The sequence below is a fragment of the Lactuca serriola genome, chromosome 8, assembly GCF_051521515.1.
Source record: "Lactuca serriola cultivar US96UC23 chromosome 8, Lser_US96UC23_V15, whole genome shotgun sequence".
In the NCBI taxonomy this organism is placed as follows: domain Eukaryota; kingdom Viridiplantae; phylum Streptophyta; class Magnoliopsida; order Asterales; family Asteraceae; genus Lactuca; species Lactuca serriola.
The window spans coordinates 127,351,066-127,371,822 of NC_136415.1; the positions used below are offsets into that span (position 1 = coordinate 127,351,066).

The following is a 20,757-nucleotide window of genomic DNA, read 5'->3' on the forward strand; positions in this document are numbered from 1 at the left end:
TAATTGATTTAGAATTAATTATGTGATCAAAAGAAGACTAATTAAATATATGGGTTGATTATGTAAATCATCCATACTTATATAGTGGGCTAATGCTCCATGGATTATCAAGTTGGGCTCAAACCCATTGGATGCTCCATGGTGTATTTGAACCCATGGATCCAAGGAAATGGAAAGCCATGACAATTAGGGTTTACCCTAATTGTAACAACTATATAAGCATCTTATTGATGTGAGAAATCGGCCACTAGATATGCATGGAGGGCAAGCCGATTCTTGAAGTGTTCTAATTTCTCTCTAAGTTATTCCAAGTGCTTATGGTGTTGTGTGAACCATTTGAGGTGTCACACTTGGGGCACTAGGCACTCAAGCTTCATGAAGACAAGCACCAACAAAAGGTATGTTATTCTAACTTGTGTTATTCAAAGTTTTGTATGCTAGAATAGAACAATACCTTGGAAAGTTGATATTTGCATGTATAATAGAGAAAACATAGATCCAAGGTATTTAGGGTTGCATGTACACTTAGGAGTGTTAGATTGCTCAAAACCCAACAAGTATAAGCAGCTATATCGGAACCCCTCGTCTTTAGGTTCCAGAGTTCGTGTTCTAGCTTCTGAATTTCGCCCCGAGGGCAATACTCTGCGAGTAGAAGCTCCTTCATAGCTTCCCAACCCATGGAATTTGCTACAGGTAGTGTTAAAGATTTGACTCGGTCGTTCCACCAAGTCAGGGCTTTGTCAAGGAAGGTGCAGGCGGCGAACTTTACTTTGTCTGACTCCGAACAGGCACATATTTCAAAGATTGATTCGATTTTCTCGAACCATCGGGTGAGGGAAATGACACCTCTAGTGCCATCAAAGGATGTGGGCTTCGCGTTCATGAAGTCTTTATAGGAACCCCCTTTTTGGTGTCCCTGACTGTTCTCTGGGTTTTGGGTTTGAGTACCACCGGAACCATCCGAGTTCCTTTGAGACATAGCAGCTGCCACCACGGCATTGACAGCTGCCTGGAACATCACATGGTCAAATTCAGGAGGAGGTGGTGGCGGAGGGTTGTTGGTGTTCTTCGAGCTGGGTCTCTTTCTTGGAGGCATCTTGATCTAAAAAGATCAGGAAAGAGAGGATCATAAGTCCTCTGAATTGAATCAAGAGATATGGAACAGGGGATATCTCATCAAGACGGATATAGCATCATATTAAGCGATAAAGCAGGAAAGAGTTATCAAGACAGAACATTTTATCGCTAGAGGAATGATCGAGGAACAACGCGTATACGGGGATTTTCTATCAAGGATCGGCTCAAGAAATACTCCCATAGTATTTCATGATTCACTGTAACGAAGACTCGTTGTTTGGGGTATTGGGTAAGCTTTAGGTATGCTGCGTACCACAGTCACTCCCAAGCACATGTTGGCCGTGTCTCGAATGAATATAGTTTGCCAGGCTATATTGACCCTAGACACAACTACATAACTGCCCAGGTTTAACCGCAGCGTACAATACCCATTTACTTATGTTTTGTTCTACTTGTAGTTACGGATCTCGACGGCTCGGTATACTTATATACTTTTGAAAATACTTATATTTTGAAGGATACTTTTAGTTCAGAGCACTTAGGCCCCTTAATGTTTATAGTTTTATACCATGTAAGGTTTGGTATACTCCGTTCACTATAAACAAGGGCTCTGATACCAATCTGTCACACCCCGAAAACCAAAGGCGGAAACATTTCCGGGGTTGACTCCACGTTGAGTATCAAATCCAATGTACATAGTAATCACAGTAAACAACCATTACATTACATATATTTGAAAGTTTACATTTGTTTCAAAAGTAAATTATACAAGTGTTATACATATATCATATGAACAAAAGTAGAGACGAGTCTTCTGCGCACTCCGTCTTCACCAAAAGATATCACCGGGTACCTGTCTAACATGGACCTGAGAATACAAGCGGTTTGAAAATCAGCATAAAGCTAGTGATTTCATAAGATGTTTGTTTTCTGAAAAATGTACCGGTTTCCTTTAGTTTTCCGAAAAGGTTTGTTATCCAAGAAAATCTCATATTTTCTTATGTAAAACAGTTTAGTTATCTTTCATTACAGTTCAATTATGCATTATATGTTACCCCAGGAAAATCCCATATTTTCCTAATTACAAGACCGATTTAATATGACATAGTAAAGTTTAATACACAAAACTATATATTGAAAATCTTGGGATTTTTATCCCGAATTAGATATAGAATACTTTAATATACGTGAACTGTAGATGGAAAGTAGTTTGATAATCTTGGGACTAACATCCCGTACTACATATAGATTTAATACCATGGGACTATCATCCCGGACTAGATACAAGATAGTTTGATATACTTGAAAATATAGACTGAAAACCATGGGACTACCATCCCGGACTAGATACAAGATAGTTTGATAAAACCATGGGATCACTATCCCTAACTAGATATAAGATATTTTGATAAAATCATGGGATTACTATCCCGAACTAGATATAGATTCTAACCATAGGAATAACATCCTGCAATAGATATGAAACCTATAGACTAAAAACCATGGGATTACCATCCCGTACTAGATATATATCCAAAACCAAAGCTGTGAATAAACTTATATTAATACGTATTGTGAGTCGGGTAACCATGCTGATACGACAATGAGACCTCCTTGACGTTTGTCAGAGGTCGGACGATATCCAGAATTTGTCACCCCAGGCGTGCCCGCCTAACTGTAGCTAGCAGTTAAGGTGTGGGATTGTCAGTCCCGAATAGATCTATTCACAAATTCCTCGCTCTCCCTCAAGGAGACTCTGGTTACACTTCCGGGGAGGATTTACTGATCATCCATAAAGGGTAGTGACTAACTCACAAACTAGTACTAAACTATTCACAGGGTTCTCATACGATATCAAGCATACAAAAGATTATGAAACATAATACAATGAATACAGATACATACAATGAAACTATCTGGCAATACATTCAAATGATGCGGAGATAAACTGAATCAGACATAGTTTATCTAATAACTTTATACACATATCAATACATGATAAAACGAAAACTAAAGAAACCCCAAATTATTCCCATAATAATTTGATTAGTTTAGTTATTTCCTTAACTAAAATTCATTTAGTTGTAGTTGATAAATCATCCCTTATGCTCAGCATAATACATAAGGAGTAAAAGTGTTTATAAATTTGCCAGATATTATTTGAAACACATCAATGTTATGTTTTGAAAACAGTTATAGTTTGCTTGTATTCCCCCCCTGAAAACATTGGAAAACACAGAAAAAACGTAGGGGTATGAACTCACCGGACGAGAAACGTGACGATTTAGGATGCTAAACGTTGGTTCGGGGCTTGCAAACGCACGAGGTTCCTAAGTATAATGCAAAGATACACATTTGTATCTAATTAGGACTTAGATTATTTAATTTTTAGGGACAAACACTTTTAGTCGCGGAAACACCCCATTGCAAGAGTTTGGAGGGACCCGGGTGGCGTTTAAGGACTTGAATGACCGGGAAATGGAGTTTACTCTTCAAGAGTAAACTCTTACAAGAGTTTTCGGCCTATAACACCCATTCCCCATGAGTTTAAGGCCGTAAACTCATGGTGGGGTGGTTTATGGTGCAAATTGGCTTGAAACACTTAAAGGGAAAATTCTAGGGTTGGTTTAAAGGCTTGGAATTAATTTAAAACACCAAACGACAACACTTAAGGGAGTTTACGGCCCTAGCATGGAGCTTACGGCCGTAAACTCCTATATACCCTTGAATAAGTGTTTTAATGTCTCCAAATTAATCACATGTGATTCCTAAAATTGTTCCAAGGCCTTTCATGAAGTTTTAAGGGACTTTTGGCAACATTTTTGGATTTTAAGGCCCATGAGACCCCCTCATGGCCGTGAACTCCCTTAGTGTATGATTTATTATGTTTAAAGGTCTAAAACTTGTTTGTATACACTTCTAGAATTTATTCTAAGGCTTTAGGGGTGTTAAAGTGGCATTTTAACACTTTTAAAGGAGTTTACTCCCCAATATGAAGGGTTTACGGCCCAAGCATAAGTCTTGGCCGTAAACTCTCAATTGCCCCTCAAATAATATGTTTAAGGCCCTTAAACCATTTTTAGTTGGTTCTATGATTTATTCCAAGGCTTTTGATGAAGGTATATGGCTTCCTAACATGTTGAAAATGAGTTTACACTCATATTTGAGGGGTTTACGGCCCAAGCATGTGCTTTGGCCGTAAACTCCTTCAAATCCCTCAAAACCCATGTCTAAAGTGTTCTAAGTCCATCCCATGAAGTCATTTAGCCATATCTAAAGTCTAGTTGTGGTTTGGAAGGGTTTTGTTGCTCAAAAACCCTCTTTAAATGAGTTTACGGCCTAGGATAGTTCTAGGGCTGTAAACCCATGATAATGGTCCTAATCCATGGTTTAAACTCGAATTAGAAGGCTAGAGGGGTTGTATAGCAAGTTAGGGAAGTTACCTCAAAGATTTGAAGCCTTAAATTGATGATTTGGACCCTTAAACTTGGATTTAGGAGATAGGTTAGAGAGAGAGTAGAGAGAGGAAGCAAAAGCTTCAAATGAAAGGTTTAACACGTTTATATAGGTCGCAAAACTTGGACACGATGAAATTCTACCCGATACCGGCATTAAACGGCGCTTTTGGTCGCACCCGATTAAGTTTCCGTTACTAGGCGGGAACATTTCTAAAATTTATGAAATAAACATTTTGGGCTAAATTCATGAGTTCCTAAGAGGTTTGGACACTCATTAGCATCAATTAAACATATAAGTTTGATTAACTTAACCCAAAAACGACATCGGAACGTTTCGATATACGGCGAGTTATACGGGTAGAATGAGTTTTCGGCGATGAACAACTTCGGGTTGTTACAGTAGTTCTGGCAATATTATGGTGGTTCCGATGAATGTTTCGGCGGAGTTAAGGTGGTTCCGACTTTTTTGTTGGAGCAGTTATGAGGGGTGGGCTGGTGCTGTTGGATGGGGTAGGATATATATATATATATATATATATATATATATATATATATATATATATATATATATATTATTTTCTAAATAATTAATAAAATACTAAATGACTAAATGATGAATTTCTCTTTTAAAACGAAAGGTTGAAAAGTGTTATCAAATTTTCTCAAATATGAAAATGTTCTCATTTGAACATGTTTATATATAAGGTTAGGATCAAATATGAATCACAAGTATTGTGTGAATGTGTGACCAAATTTTGACCATTAGATTGAAAGAATAAATAGATGTGATCTTAAGGTACATGATATTACAATGAGATATCATTTACCATATTATTACACTTAATTGATTATAAGGAAACTATGACATTTTATTAAGAGAGAGAAAATGAAAACCAACTAAATTTTAGGCAACTATATCAAATTAATTAATATAAAACGAATTAAGTAAAAGCTAATACAAATGATAATATTATATGACAATTAGGGCGTGTTTGACAAAAAGTAGTTGTTAGCTGGAAGCGGGTAGCGGTTAGCTGGTAGCGTGTAGCAGGTAGCGGAAAGTTGTAGCTTTTATTTGTTATATGAATGTTTGGCAAAAGTAGCTGGAAGCTTTTGAAATATATAAAATTACATAAAAGGACAATTGATTAAAAATAAATAAATATGTAAATATATTTTTAAGGGTAATTATGGAAATTGATTGCAAAAGCGCAGGAGCGTTTTGTTAAACGCTACATGAAAAAGTTTTAGAATCAGAGCGTTTTGTTAAAACAAAAAGCTAAACGTTCATACTGCCAAACAAAACTTTTTGTTTAAACTAGAGCGTTTTATCAAAAGCTAAAAGTTAGAAGCTCCCAAACACTTACAAAAGCTCCGTGCCAAACACGCCTTTAGAATCATATCGTTCCTAAAAAAATAAGTGGACATTTAAAAAAAAATAAGCATAGATTCTTGAAGAATAGTGTGTTCTATCTTAATCCTTAACTTAGCAAGGAATCATATTCTTGTAGGGTTAAGAATTGGTTCAACTTTACAAAAAAAAAAAACAATATATTTTTGTAGAATTTAAGGTTAAGAAATGGTTTTGATATATTTCATTCTTTGAATCTTTATACAACTGAAGAGTTCTCAAAAAATTAAAGGGTTTTGTACAACTGTAGAATTCTTAAAGAATTGAAAGGTTCTAGCAATGTAGCAACACAATTTTTTTTTTACATAAATTGAAGCGATTTTTGAATAATATAGTGTTCTATAACACAATTTTTTTTAATAAAACTAAGAATTCTTGAAGAATTTAAGCATTCTTTAAGCATTTAAGCATCCTTCTATTCATCATTGCTTAATTTTCCTTTACCGTTAAGACTTGATTTAGCATGTTCAACTTCTCAATTTCCTTTTCTTTTTTCCTTCATTTAGCTCTTTTAACTCGTGGACTTCCTTTTATTTTTTTCTTTGGCTATCTTCTCATCCTCCAATTCATCACTATTATCTTCTAATCTTATTATTTTATTACAGTTGGTCACCTAGTAACATAAGTAAAACAAACATGATGTAAAAAACAAGTAAATACTCCAACATTGAAAAACCATGTACCTTATCATACTTATTTCTTGAAAACTCTCTATCTCATGTATTTAAATCTCCATCCCATGTCTTTGAAGCTACTCAAAAAGAAACAAAACATTTAGAGATACATAACATACACATATATAGGGTCGACCACAACATCGAAGGTTCCATGTATAATATATTAAAATTAGGCCCACAAACTAATATATTTTTTAAAAACAAAATATATTTATTATTTTTAGTTTGATTTCATTAGACGATAGATGATAATGCAATGATAAATGTTTTTAAAATTCAACTTCTAACATTTTAGCCTTCTTATTTTGTTTCAATTTATTATAAGTACTACTTAGTAAATCCATGTATGCTTTCCTTGGTTTTCAAGTACTTTTATAGTAATCCTTAAGAATTGCTAATGTTTTGTAATAGAAAACTATAAAAGCATCATTACCCCTCTTTTAAAATCTAAACTTATGTATTCTGGAGTAAGTCAATTGCTAATATGTATTTGATTTGGGATATGATTGCAATGATATATTATATTAATTTTCTCAAAGATTGTACTGTAAGCACTTTGGAACATAAGTAATGATGACCATAATATCAAATATATCATCAATATTCAAAGGACAATAAGATCAATGAACTTATGAATCTAAATCCTATGAATCAAAAAGACGCATAGGTAAAGCATATATATCAGGGTACCCTAAAAATTAATCTCTCGTATAAGTTTCAAAAAAACTTGATTGTATAGAAACCTAGAACAAAAAATAAAAAGGGAGACGAATTCCAAATGGTGGAATCCAAAGCGCATCCTGTAAAAATTAAGAGAGGGAGAGAAAGCACATACCTAACTTCATCGGTTATGGATGGTGACGATGAAGGTGTGCTTGGTCGTGGAAGGGGTGACAGATGATGGCAGTATTTGGTGGTCGAACGCAGTATTACATCCTTGTGGGTGCTCGAGTTTCTAAATGGATCCAGTATAGGAGCCTGGTTGTTCTCCCTTTTTCTGAACGAAACATGAAAGAGGAACACACTAAATCCAATTTTATCCCAAAAGAAAATCCCATAATTAGGTCGAACTTATAGTTAATGCTTTTGAAACCAAATTCCTTGTTACGTACAATTACCATAGTTATAAGTAGGGTTGTTCACTATTCGGATAAAACCGAATTATCCAATTGGACAATTTGGATTGGACTATTTGGTTAAGATATTCAGATTTTTGTATTGGTTTTCAACAAAACCGAATTATTATTTTGGATTTCGGATTGATTTTGGTTTATAAAATAAGAACCAAATAGTCCAAAAAAACCGAATAAACATTTATTATTTATCTATTTATAATATATATCTATAACTATTTATTAATTTTGTAATTTATTTTTTTAAATAGGTTCAAAACGTTTCACCGGATAAAAAAAACATTAATATGTATTTTCTCTCGAAAGTTTTGTATCTAAAAAATATTTAACTATAATATATATCTTCTTATTAGTTATTTATAAATTTCAAATCACAACTAAATTATTTGTTTTTTTTTTGTGTAAAGTTGGGTAATATTATAATTATATGTCGTTTTAAAATGTTTCAGTTTTTAAAAACTGAATTATAAAAACCAATCCAAGAGAATTGTAATAGGATCGGATTGGATCGGATTTGAATTTACTTTGGACAATTCGAATCCATGTTTTGAAAACCGAAATCAGTTTGGATTTACTTAATTGGATCGGATCAAACAGATTCAACCAAATTGACACCCCTAGTTATAAGATTCTCATTTAACATTCATTAATTGATTTTTATTGGCTAAAAATGTGTCATACATTTACACAATAGTTATAGTTTTTATATGAACCTATATATATATATATATATATATATATATATATATATATATATATATATATATATATACACACACAGGGAAAAGTTCAATAGAGAACCATAATCATTGGTTCTTCAAGGAACCAAATCTTTTTTTCAATTTCTAGAGCTTACTTTTTATCGGAAAAAAAAAATCTAAAAATATCTAAATTTAAATATTAACATTGTGAATGTGAAAAATATTTTTCGGATTCACGTTGTGAATTTTCAAAGATTCACATTGTGAATTTGACGTTAAAAAGATCGAATTTTATATCATTGGAAAAAAAAGATAAAAAGTTATGAATTTCTGTAGTTTTTGATAAAAATAAGTTTTAAAAGTTGAAAAAAAAATTATTTCCTTGATTAATTATGGTTCTCTATTGAACCTTATCCTATATATATATATATATATATATATATATATATATATATATATATATATATATATATATATATATATATATATATATATATATATATATATATATATCCTCCATTTTATTTGTGGCATCCATCTCCAAACTTCAACAAAAAGACAAATCATTCCTTCATTCTCATTCTCTCTCTCACCGTCGACATGACCAAAATCGGCTCCCTCCGTCGAGTACTCTTCCCCTGTTTTACGTCTAGTGCAAGCATTTCCGACATCAGAAGCACGACCACCACCAAGAAACGCCTCAGCACCTCCCTCCGCGACGACATCAACCCATCAACACAAACAGAAGAAACCCCAGTTTCCGATGACCAAGAAGATCACGACTCAGACTCCTCCTCCCCCGTCGTACACTCTTCCCACAACCCAATGGCACCACCACGCTCCTCCAAAACCATGGTCATCGGCACCATCTTCGGCCACCGCCGCGGCCACGTCTGGTTCGCTGTCCAACACGACCGTCTGAAAACCAGACCTTCGCTCCTCCTCGAGCTTTCCATCCCAACCCAGTCCCTCGTTCAAGAAATGCGGTTTGGGCTAGTCCGATTAGCCCTCGAATGCCACAACTCACCTGAATCTGAACTTGGATCATGTCCACTCCGGTCTGTCCCCGTCTGGACCATGTTCTGTAATGGTCGGAAAGTAGGGTTTGCCGTCCGGAAAAAAGCCACCGAACCAATCCGTCTCATGCTCAAATCGATTCAATCCACGACTGTGGGTGCTGGTGTTATTCCATCTTTTGGATTTGAATCCGGCGGCGATAATGGCGGTGAGCTGATATACATGAGGGCTAGCTATGAATGCATTATGGGTGGACCAGATTCTGAATCTTTTCATCTGATTAATCCAGATGGGTGTCTTGGTCAAGAACTAAGCATCTTCTTGATGAGGTCACGGTGACCATTTTGGGGTTCAAGATTTCTTGAAAATTATGGAGTTTCTTGATTAATTATTATTATTTGTTTTTTAGTTGGAAAATATATTTTGTTTAGAAGGCAGGCGAATTTTTGTGTAATATTTCATGGAAGAGGGGTAGATGAGTAATTTTGTTAATTACTCTACTAACATGTATTGATACAAATGTGAACAAAATCTCGTTGTTTTTATGATAGCCGTTTGATTCATTTCATTACGCATGAATATATTTAAATTATTTATTAATTTTAATATTTAAATTGTTTTTAATTTTATGGGTCAAATGTGTGAAAGGAAAAGATTAATTAAAATTAAAACACTGATAAAATGCTATCAAAATATATATATATATATATATATATATATATATATATATATATATATATATATATATATATATATATATATATATATATATAATAGTTTATAACCCGTGGAAACCACGGTTACAAAATTAATTAAATATTCATAATTAAAAATTCAAAATTATAATCAATTATTTTATATAAAATTTTAAATACATTATTAATTAAGAGATTTTTTTATTAGTTATGTAAAATTATAATTATTGATTCAAATAAATATGTGGAATTAATTTATCATATATATTAGATTCTTTTTATTTCTGGACTAATGAAAACAATAATATAAAATTTAAAATAAAGAATAAATAGATTGACAAATCACATTAATTAGAAGGTTTAATGAATTTAAAATAGAGAATTAATAGAATGACAAGTGACATCATATTAATTAGGAGTTCTAATATTATGACACTTGACAAAAAGACTACTTTTTTATTAGTATATATATATATATATATATATATATATATATATATATATATATATATATATATATAATTTATTAGATCGTATTAAGTAAACATAGTTAATTATTTATACGAAACAAAATATATGAAATAAAAATTGTTTCGGATCAACACCACATGTCTATTCGGAGAAAAAGACAAAAAATTGTTAATGTTTTACACGGTTTACAAAACTTAACATTCTCCAAAATAAAACTATATAAACTGTGGGCACTACAAAAATGGGCCTTATTCCACAGGGTGCTGTCCCCATAATTAAGCTAATGGTTATTATCTAAAAGGGAATTTTGGTTTTTGTTCGTTTTTAAGTAATTTTATATTTTTCAGTTTGACCAATCAACTTGTTTGATCTGATTAAAATAGGATAATATTAATAATTACTGATGATATTATCTTATTGTGTTAGAAAATAAAGGAATATAATAACAATAAATAGAAACTTGGATATATTCAACGGTCGTGTTTATCAAATACTTTTCGAAATTTGTAATTCGTTCATTTTGTCTGTCGTATTTGAATTCGGAAGTGGAATAATCTAAAAATGAACCAATATGAATTACAGGCCTAATTTAAAATGTGAGACACAAAATACCTTTTTGTTTTTGTGTTCTTAAGAGATAGAACAAATCAATGTATGATTTTCATGTATGTAAGTGTTAATCCGTTTTCTGGAACCAAAAAAAATTCTTATACTAGAGAGAAATATGGTTATTTTTTGTTGCATGCAGAATTAGCGCCAAAAATTGTTAGTTAATGGAAATAACTAACGTCTGCATCATGATGATATCATATAGTAAGTTTTTGGTGGGAAAGTGCATGGTTAAAGTCTCACCCGATACAAAAATTCGTTTAGGTTTTGGGGTGTCAAGGGCGCTGCCCCTTGGACCCTGCCAAAGGGATGCATCCCCTTAGATCTCTGCACCGATGGGCATTGCCCCCGGACCCCCGTATTCCCGAGTTCACATTTATCACTCCGAGTGTGCACCCATCACCTCTAATTCAATTAGTAAAAATATAACTCAGCATATCTCAATAGTAATAATAACTACTCCAAAATATGTTGATAACAATAATATCACCAACATTCCTTCCTCATTTTAAGGCACTCCTTAATTAACTAAAATCAAACACAAAATCAAACTAATGCATAAATGAAAATAACTTGAAGATTGAACTTACACATTAGTATAATATACATGTCAAATACTCGAGAATCAGGGTGTCCTAAGGATTGAACCCTTCATGTAACATCCCAAAATAACAAGGTAAAAATTTCATTTTTAATACAATCAAAACACCCATTTGTCATTTACTAGAACAGTTAGAAGTATTTTATAATAAAACAGTTATCAGAGTACAATCCCAAAATCACACAGTTGCGGAAAAACATGGGTGTATGCGCTGCGATCAAACCGAGCCCTTCCTTTTCGAACCGGAAGTACCTGAAACCATAGAAAACAACTGTAAGCACAAAACTTAGTGAGTTCCCCAAAATAACACATACCATACATAATATACGAGTCATACATATCGAACATGTAATAGGATGTGCTATGTGCCAACCATAGTCTTGTCATTATGCCAAGAGTCGTATCATGGTCTTTCCTTGCTAGGCCAAGGGCTGAAACTCTGTGTCATACAGAGAAGTACCAGGAACCACCTCCTGGTCTTCCATGCAAGCATCACAAAGACATCTAGCATACAATCTACATCTAACTATCTACTTAACTGTCAGGGTCCGAACCATGGTCTTGCATACAAATTTGCTAGGAGCCACTCCGGGTCTTTCATGCCAATGGGCTAACATTGGTGCCTTCTACCCACAGTATAATGAGGAGTCTCACCTCAGACAACTGAAACCCACAGATAAATCTCTGACTACAGATCCGCTAAAATCGACATGCTATCAAACACCAGAATAACATCCAATTAATAATTAGGTCCTGAATCACATTAAGATTCCAAATTAGGATAAAATACCTTCTTACCCTTCCTCTAACATGGCCCAAGGCTAAGGCCCAAACCAGATAATCAGAAGCCCAAAATCTAAAATAATCATCCGAAGCCCAATTATGGCCCAATTTTCCAAATTGGGCCCAATCCCTTTCATGTGCCTTCTCCCAAAAAAAATCTCAATAGCCCAACCAAAGAATTTTAATGGCCCAAAATGGTCCAAGACAACCAAGCCCATCATAGCCCAAAACCGAAGCCCAAAAGAAATCCAACTTGTTGAGTACGCAGGGCGTACTCAGCCTGTACGCACTGCATACTACTTAAAGGACTTGTACGCGCATCGTACATGCTTGTACGCCCTACGTACTCACCAACTTAGCCAAATTTTCCATTTCAACTCTTAATCCAATAATACTTCGATCAAAACTCAGATTTGACTTCCTTAAGGTGGTTAATCACATGAAGTTGCCAACTTTATGTGCATACATGGCTTAATGGGGATCTAAAGCTCAAATGAGCTTAATACATGACTTAATACTTGCGTGAGACCAAAACCGCCATAAAGTTTGCACCTTTATGCATAAGGAACCCTTAATATGTCAAGATCTATAAAGCTAAGCTCCAAAGACGGCCTTAACACCCAATCACCAACCAAGGAGACCCAAAATGACCAAAAGCATACAAAAAAGTAGATCTATGAAAAGAAATGGCAAGTTTTGAACTTTATACCTTACAAGCCACCAAAAGAAGATGATAACGCTAGATCTCATAGCCCCCCCCCTCCAAAGAATGAGTTTTCAAGCTTCTTCTTCCTACTCTAGGTGCATAAAGCCCACCACGAGAGCTCAAAATCACCAAACATAGGCTAAGGGATGAATTAGGGTTTTCAAGGGTGAGGAGGCTGGTTAAACAAGGCAAAAATAGGATAACTTATGGCTTATATAGGGTACAACCCTCAAATTTAGGGTTTTCCTTTCATCCTCGTACGCCATCCGTTCTCCTCGTACACCTAGCATACAAGGCCTCTTCCCCGTGACCATCCACTATTAGTATGTTGAGCGTACGCATGAGGTACGCCCTGCGTATGTCACACCCCGAACCAGATGATGGAAACGTCCGAGGGCTTGTGTGACTTAAATTGAAATATCATCACAATGAATATACATGAACAACACATACATCACCAACATTACATAGTACAACTGACATTGTTCACATCAAGTACATTGTTTAAACATTACACATTCGTAACATAAATTGTTTGAGAATTTTTCAAAACATAACATCCTAACACACTTGGTATTGTTCTTCGGCTTATCTATTACCTGAGAATACAAGTTATTTTGAAAACGTCAACATATATAATGTTGGTGAGTTCATAAGAATGTTTGATATAAAACTTGTTTGTATCGTTTGTAAATCCCAGAAAATCCGATATTTTCTGTACAAAAATTGTTTGCGAAAAGATGCGATGATCCCATAAGTGCATGTGTACGTGATTTCAAAACAAGTAAAAGTGATTGTTATTCAAAGTTAATTATCGTATTATAGTTGTTGTGTATAGGAGTGAATAATGTTGTTCACCCGGAAAACCCGACGTTTTCCGATATAAATAGTATGATAGTTTTGTATTATTGTATCGTCACAACGAATGAATATGTTTTCCCATGATTACTTAGATGGTGTGGATCTCTATGTGAGTCGTTATAACCATGCATAATAATGACTAGTTTGTTTGTCTTGGTATTCTAGCGAATGCCGGAATTGATTTAAGATTTTGTCACCCTAGACTGGCCGAGTCTAACTGTAGCGAACAACTCAAGTGTGGCGGAGTCACCCCAATATAGATCTATACACAAACTCTCGCTCTCCCTCTAGGAGACTCTGGTTATAACTACAGACTACGACCAACACTTAATAGTGTCACCCGTTATTTCCCACTAAATCCAACTGAATTTGAATAACTTTCTTTATCAACCTAATTTTATTTTTGTTTGATTAACAGAGATAAGCCTAACAGACGAATAAAAGAGGGCAACAGAGGCCCACTACTCATGTATGTTGTCATAGGTTGTCGAGTATGAGACAGGCACGTTGGCCCATCATGCATATGTTTGATTTGTACCTTACTAGCAATGCCAATGGGCCACTGAGACCCAATAGCATGTAAAAGCCATTGAGGGTCCCTTAGGCATGTAATTGGGTCACAGGAGGCCCAATAAACATGTGTGAATATATTGGGCTCAATAAACATGATATTGGGCCACAAAGGCCCAATAGCACATATAGAAGGTATTTGAGCCCAACTTTTGAATTGCTTATGTTTTATCGAGTTTAAGTTCGTATTGTTGGTATTCGTGGTATGTTAAATGTTTATTCGCAATAACGAAATATTTTAACGTTTGATTTATAACGAAGTTTTTATTATATGTATATATATTTTTAAAATCATGCGTTATAAACTTGATATTTTTAACCCCAAAAGTTATAATCGTTTATTTGGCCCAAAAACATTTAAATTAATGGGATAATGACTTGAAAGGGTAACGGACTTTCGACTTTCTTCACATTTAGTCACTAAACTTTTTTTCGTTATCTATTTGCCATTGAACTATTGAAACTGTTCACATTTTACCCTTATGACCGACTGTTACCGGTCATAAGGGTAAAATGTGAACAGTTTCAATAGTTTAGTGGCAAATAGATAACCAAAAAAAGTTTATGACTAAATATGAACAAAATCAAAAGTTCGTTTCCCTCTAAAAAGTTCAATGACTAAATGTGAACAAACTTTCTATTGTATTATGTTTTAGCAAATTATTTATTTTTGTTAAATTGTAGCAACATTTGTTGATGAAGAAATCTATGAAATAAAAAAACAAAATGTAACATCCGGATTTCCAGGTATCATAATTTAAGTATTTTTCTTTTGAGTTAAGAAGAGAGACTCGACGAGTTGACACCTCAACTCGTCGAGTAAGGTCGCGACTGATGAGTCGGATTAATGAATGGACTCGACGAGTCCACGCTGTTGGCAGAAACCCTAAATCTTTGGGCCCGAGCCATATTTAAAGTCACTTATGGCCTTCAATTGCGACTACCTTTCCCATAAGTGAGAACCTTAGCGAGCTTGAGTGTGTAGAGTGAGAGGAAGAGCTATCTTGAGCTTTTTGGTGTGATTTTGCAAGAAAGGAGAAGAGTTCCAGCAAGAGGGACTAAGGAAGGTTGTTGTTCTGAGTTATTCGAGCAAGGAGCTTCATTCTGAGGTACAAAAATGAACCTCTTTCCTTCCCTATTGTGTAGATTCCATTTTGGGGTTAGGGCGTGAATCACTTCATCTTTGGGGTTTTGAATGCCTCAAACCCCTCTTGCAAGTTTGTGGTATAGATCTGGACCCTTCTAGCTCCAGAGAGCCGAGAATATGAAGCTTTAGTAGAGTAAACCTTGGGGTTTGAAGTTAGGAATCTGGACCCATCTAGGTCCAGAGAGCCGAGAATATGAAGCTTTAGTAGAGTAAACCTTGGGGTTTGAAGTTAGGAAGCATTTATGGGATTTTTATGGTATATATAGTTACTTTCATCTTACACATACATATGAAGTATTTTATATAAATTACGTGCTATGTGTGCATATTATTTGAATACTTGTTGTCTATGTTGGATGAACGATTTTATACATGTTTTAAAAGATTTAAACGGTATATTTATTTTATATCTACAAATATGTTGTGGATGAAACATGAGTAGATGAAATAGTTAGTATGTGATGAAATAAAATGATGAGAGATAGGTGATGATAGAAAGGTGATGATAATTAGGTAAATAGATGATGATGAATAGGTGATGTAGGATGAAAGGAGATACCATAACCTTAACCGACAATGTGGCGATGTAATCATCTACCAGAGTATAAATGGCGACCACAGACTATTCTAGACAACCCAGTGGAAACACCAGCAGACCCATAACCTGTAGGTGATGAATTACGAGTTCAGGCGATGTTGTAACTACATATTCATGTGATGATACTCTAACCCCTTACTATGAATTACGAGTTCAGACGATGCTGTAACTACGTATTCATGGGATGTCACAAATTCCGCATGCCAAACCAATGGTCATAACTCACATCAGTGAGAATGGTTCATTTTTTTGTAAAACATAAATCATATTGGAAATTTTGATTTTTTATTTTGGAAAATGTCAAACCATTGGTTTTTTATTTCGGTTTCGATTTTTTGTTTTTTTAAATATATTTTCAAGGGTTTTTTTTTTTTATTATTTCATAGATTTCTTCATCAACAAATGTTGCTACAATTTAACAAAAATAAATAATTTGCTAAAACATAATACAATAGAAAGTTTGTTCACATTTAGTCATTGAACTTTTTAGAGGGAAACGAACTTTCGATTTTGTTCATATTTAGTCATAAACTTTTTTTGGTTATCTATTTGCCACTAAACTATTGAAACTGTTCACATTTTACCCTTATGACCGGTAACAGCCGGTCATAAGGGTAAAATGTGAACAGTTTCAATAGTTCAATGGCAAATAGATAACGAAAAAAAGTTTAGTGACTAAATGTGAAAAAAATCGAAAGTTCGTTACCCTTTCAAGTCATTATCCCTTAAATTAACCATTATAGCACCTTTTTCTATAAAAATGACAGTTTTAGTGCCTTTTTATGAAAATTTACATTTTTGGTCCTTAAACCATTTTTATTGACATTTTCCACTCAAAATTTATTTGAATAGTAATTTCAGTCCAAAACTATTGCATTTTTCATTTCCAGCCTTTATTTGCAAAAAGTTACATTTTTGGCCCATTTTCCGTAAGTTTTACAATTTTGACCCTAAAATCACAAACTTTGCATTTGTAGTCCAATTTAGTAATAAATTCATTTTCAACCCCTAAAAAAGTTTATTTACATTTTAGACTCATAGTTTGTTAAGTTTTCCATTTCAGCTCCTCAAGATTTCCTTTTTTCGCAACTTTGGGCCCAAAATCTCGTGAGGCCCAATTTGAAGCCCAATATGCCAAAATTTATGTTTTTGACCCTTTGAAAAGTATGGTTTTCATGAAAATCAGATTTTATACTAATAAACAACTTATAACCTCCATAAAACCGAAAGTTTACAATTTACACCCAATCTTTGTTATTTTTGCAAAAATGACACTTGTAAGGTTCTTTGGTTTTGTTTTTCACCTCTTTAACTTAATAACCCTTAGATCTATGATGTATGTTTGTTTATCAAGTTTTTGTTCATGATTATTACACCCTTTTTGTTATAGATCTCGAAATATAAAAAACATTTCAGATTATCACAACCAAAAACTAAAGAATTCACATATAACATGCAAACACACATAGATCATCACATAATACTTGTATTCTCCCCCAAAAACAAGTAAAAACCGAAAACAAGGGGGTATGAACTCACCTTGCTTAGTAGCTCACAGTTTTGAAGAAGAATGAAAGAAGATGGTGTTGTTTTTGGTTCTACCAAGCTCCTTGAGTGGATTTCGAACTTGGATGGTTTCTAAGGAGCATGATCACGAAATTAGGGTGGTAAGAAGGATGAATGAGTTTAAAAGGAAGTATGCTCTTAGCTTTGTGAGATTTTACCACTAAAGTGTAACTTGAAGTGATTTTTGGATGGAACCTCCTTGAAATGCTTCTATTTCTCGAAAATTCTTGATGAGAGGGGGTGATGTTCTTGAATGTTTTACTTAGAGAGAGTATGAAATGTTTTGTGTGTGTGTGTGTGTGTTCCTTCCTTCGACCGAGATTAATAAGAAGAAGTAAAGAGAAGGAGTGAAAGGATATGTGCATGGGAAAGTGTAAATCTTGCATGGAAATCCACCGTGTAATAAGGAGTTGGCTAACCCTCCTTAATTCCATTAATTTCCTTTTTTTGTTTTCTACTTGGGCCGAGAAAAGGAAAAGGAAAAGAATGGCTTGGGCCTTTTGTGCTTGAGTCCCATAATATGAGGCCCAATTTGATGGTTTTCGGCCCATTAGGCCTTTAAAGTAGTTCACAGCCCAAATCTTGCATAAAAGAATGGATTTGAGTCCATTAAGGTTAATTGAATTTGTCATGGCCCAACAAGGCCCATTAAAGGTAAACTAGTCCATTTTAGACTTATAAGGCCCAAAAGGTTAAGTATCATAAGAGTGGGTCCAATGAGAGCCCATTTAAGAGTTCTAAGCCCAAAATAGTCAAATTGGAAGCTTATTGGTCCATTAGGCCCAATAAGGAAATCCTAGTCCAAATTGGACTTAAACTGGGATTTCAAGGGTTTCCAACCTTTTGTTGACTATTTGAGTGTTTGTATAGAGTGTTTGATGGAATTTTATTGTCATTGAATAAGCATCATACATGCTTTCAAATTTTAATCACAAAAGTCGTCATTGTTAATGTTTACAAAAGCACTAGAATTCCTAGTTGTGACATCATCCCCCCGTTAGAGGGAATTTCGTCCCAAAATTCTCTTTTGAAGCAAGATTTGAGAATGCGAGAATAGGTGAGGGTACATCAGCTTCATCTGGTCTTCGCGTTCCCATGTGAATTCCGGTCTACGTTTTGCGTTCCACCGAACTTTCATAATCGGAATGCGACTTTGCTTAGTACGCTTCACTTCCCTGTTCATGATTTCAACCAGTTCTTCGACGAATATGAGATTCTAGTTGATTTCGATTTCTTCCAATGGGATGATGAGAGTTTCGTCGGATAAGCACTTCTTCAAATTGGAAACATGGAACACGGGTTGTACACTGCTGAGCTCGGCAGGTAGCTGCAGTCTATAAGCCACTGGACTGATTTGGGCAAGAATCTCGAATGGTCCAATGTACCATGGGTTTAGTTTTCCCCGTTTCCCAAAATGAATCACCCCTTTCCAGGGAGAGACCTTTAACAACACCTGATCCCTGACTTGAAATTCCACGGGCTTTCGTCGTTTATCAGCATAGCTCTTCTGTCGGTCTCGTGATGCTTGTAGTCGAGCTCTGATTTGAATTATCTTCTCTGTCGTTTCGCGTATGATTTCTGGTCCTGTTAATGCATTGTTTGGTGTATGTCCTCTTGCTAGCTGAGTGTCACCTATCTCAGCCCAACACAACGGTGATCTACATTTACGCCCATATAATGCTTCAAAAGGAGCAACTTTGATGCTTGAGTGATAACAGTTGTTGTACAAAAATTCAATTAAATGCAAGTGCGTATCCCACGACCTTCCAAAGTCTATCACACATGCACGAAGCATATCTTCAAGCGTTTGAATGGTTTGATCACTTTGACCATCCGTTTGTGGGTGGTAGGCAGTGCTCATGTCGAGTTGTGTTCCCATAGCTTTCTGAAGCGATTGCCAAAAGCGTGAAGTGAATCTACTATCTCGATCTGAGATGATAGATATTGGTACTCCATGGAGTCTCACGATTTCCGTGATGTAGGTTCTTGTTAATCGTTCCGTCTTGTATGATTCCTTTATTGGCAGGAAATGAGCGGATTTTGTCAACCTGTCGACTATTACCTATATGGTATCCAATCCATATATTTTCTTGGGAAATTTGGTCACAAAGTCCATAGTAATCCTTTCCCATTTCCACTCGGGTATTACCGGTTGTTATAATAGTCCCGAGGGCTTCTGATATTCTACCTTCACTTTAGCACAAGTGAGGCACTTGCTAATGTAAGTGACAATTTGTGCCTTCATGTTAGGCCACCAATATTGTTGCTTGATATCCAAGTACATTTTATATGAACCCGGATGGATGGAGTATCGTGTCTTATGGGCTTCATTCATGACTACCTCTCTGAATCCTCCAAGTTTAGGGATCAAAATTCGGTTCATGAAATAATATGCTCTGTCCTCCTTGACTTCGAAGTTCTTTTCCATTCCACGTAACGCTTCGCTTGTTCTGTTTTCTATCTTCATGGCATCGAACTGGGCTCCTTTGATTTGCAAGGACAGATGGGATTGAATGGTTATTGAAAGAGTCTTCACACGACGATTTGAGTATTCTTTCCGAATCAAGGTATCATCTACCACGTTAGACTTGCCTGGGTGGTACTTGATTTCGCACTCATAATCATTTAGCAGCTCAACCCATCTTCGCTGCCTCATGTTCAAATCCTTTTGATTTA

General features: G+C 34.9%; 1 protein-coding gene across 1 annotated transcript; it reads left to right on the forward strand.

Annotated features, from left to right (window-relative positions):
• The first annotated feature begins 8,985 nt into the window (after positions 1–8,985).
• On the forward strand, positions 8,986–10,017 carry LOC145068957 (MIZU-KUSSEI-like protein (Protein of unknown function, DUF617)). Its single transcript, XM_079015917.1, has one exon. It carries the CDS (start codon positions 9,058–9,060, stop codon positions 9,811–9,813), a length of 756 nt encoding a protein of 251 aa, XP_078872043.1. The 5' UTR covers positions 8,986–9,057; the 3' UTR covers positions 9,814–10,017.
• The last annotated feature ends 10,740 nt before the right edge of the window (positions 10,018–20,757 follow it).

Coding starts and splice junctions, on each gene's coding strand:
- LOC145068957 (XM_079015917.1), top strand. CDS start 9,058: ATGACCAAAATCGGCTCCCTCCGTCGAGTACTCTTCCCCTGTTTTACG.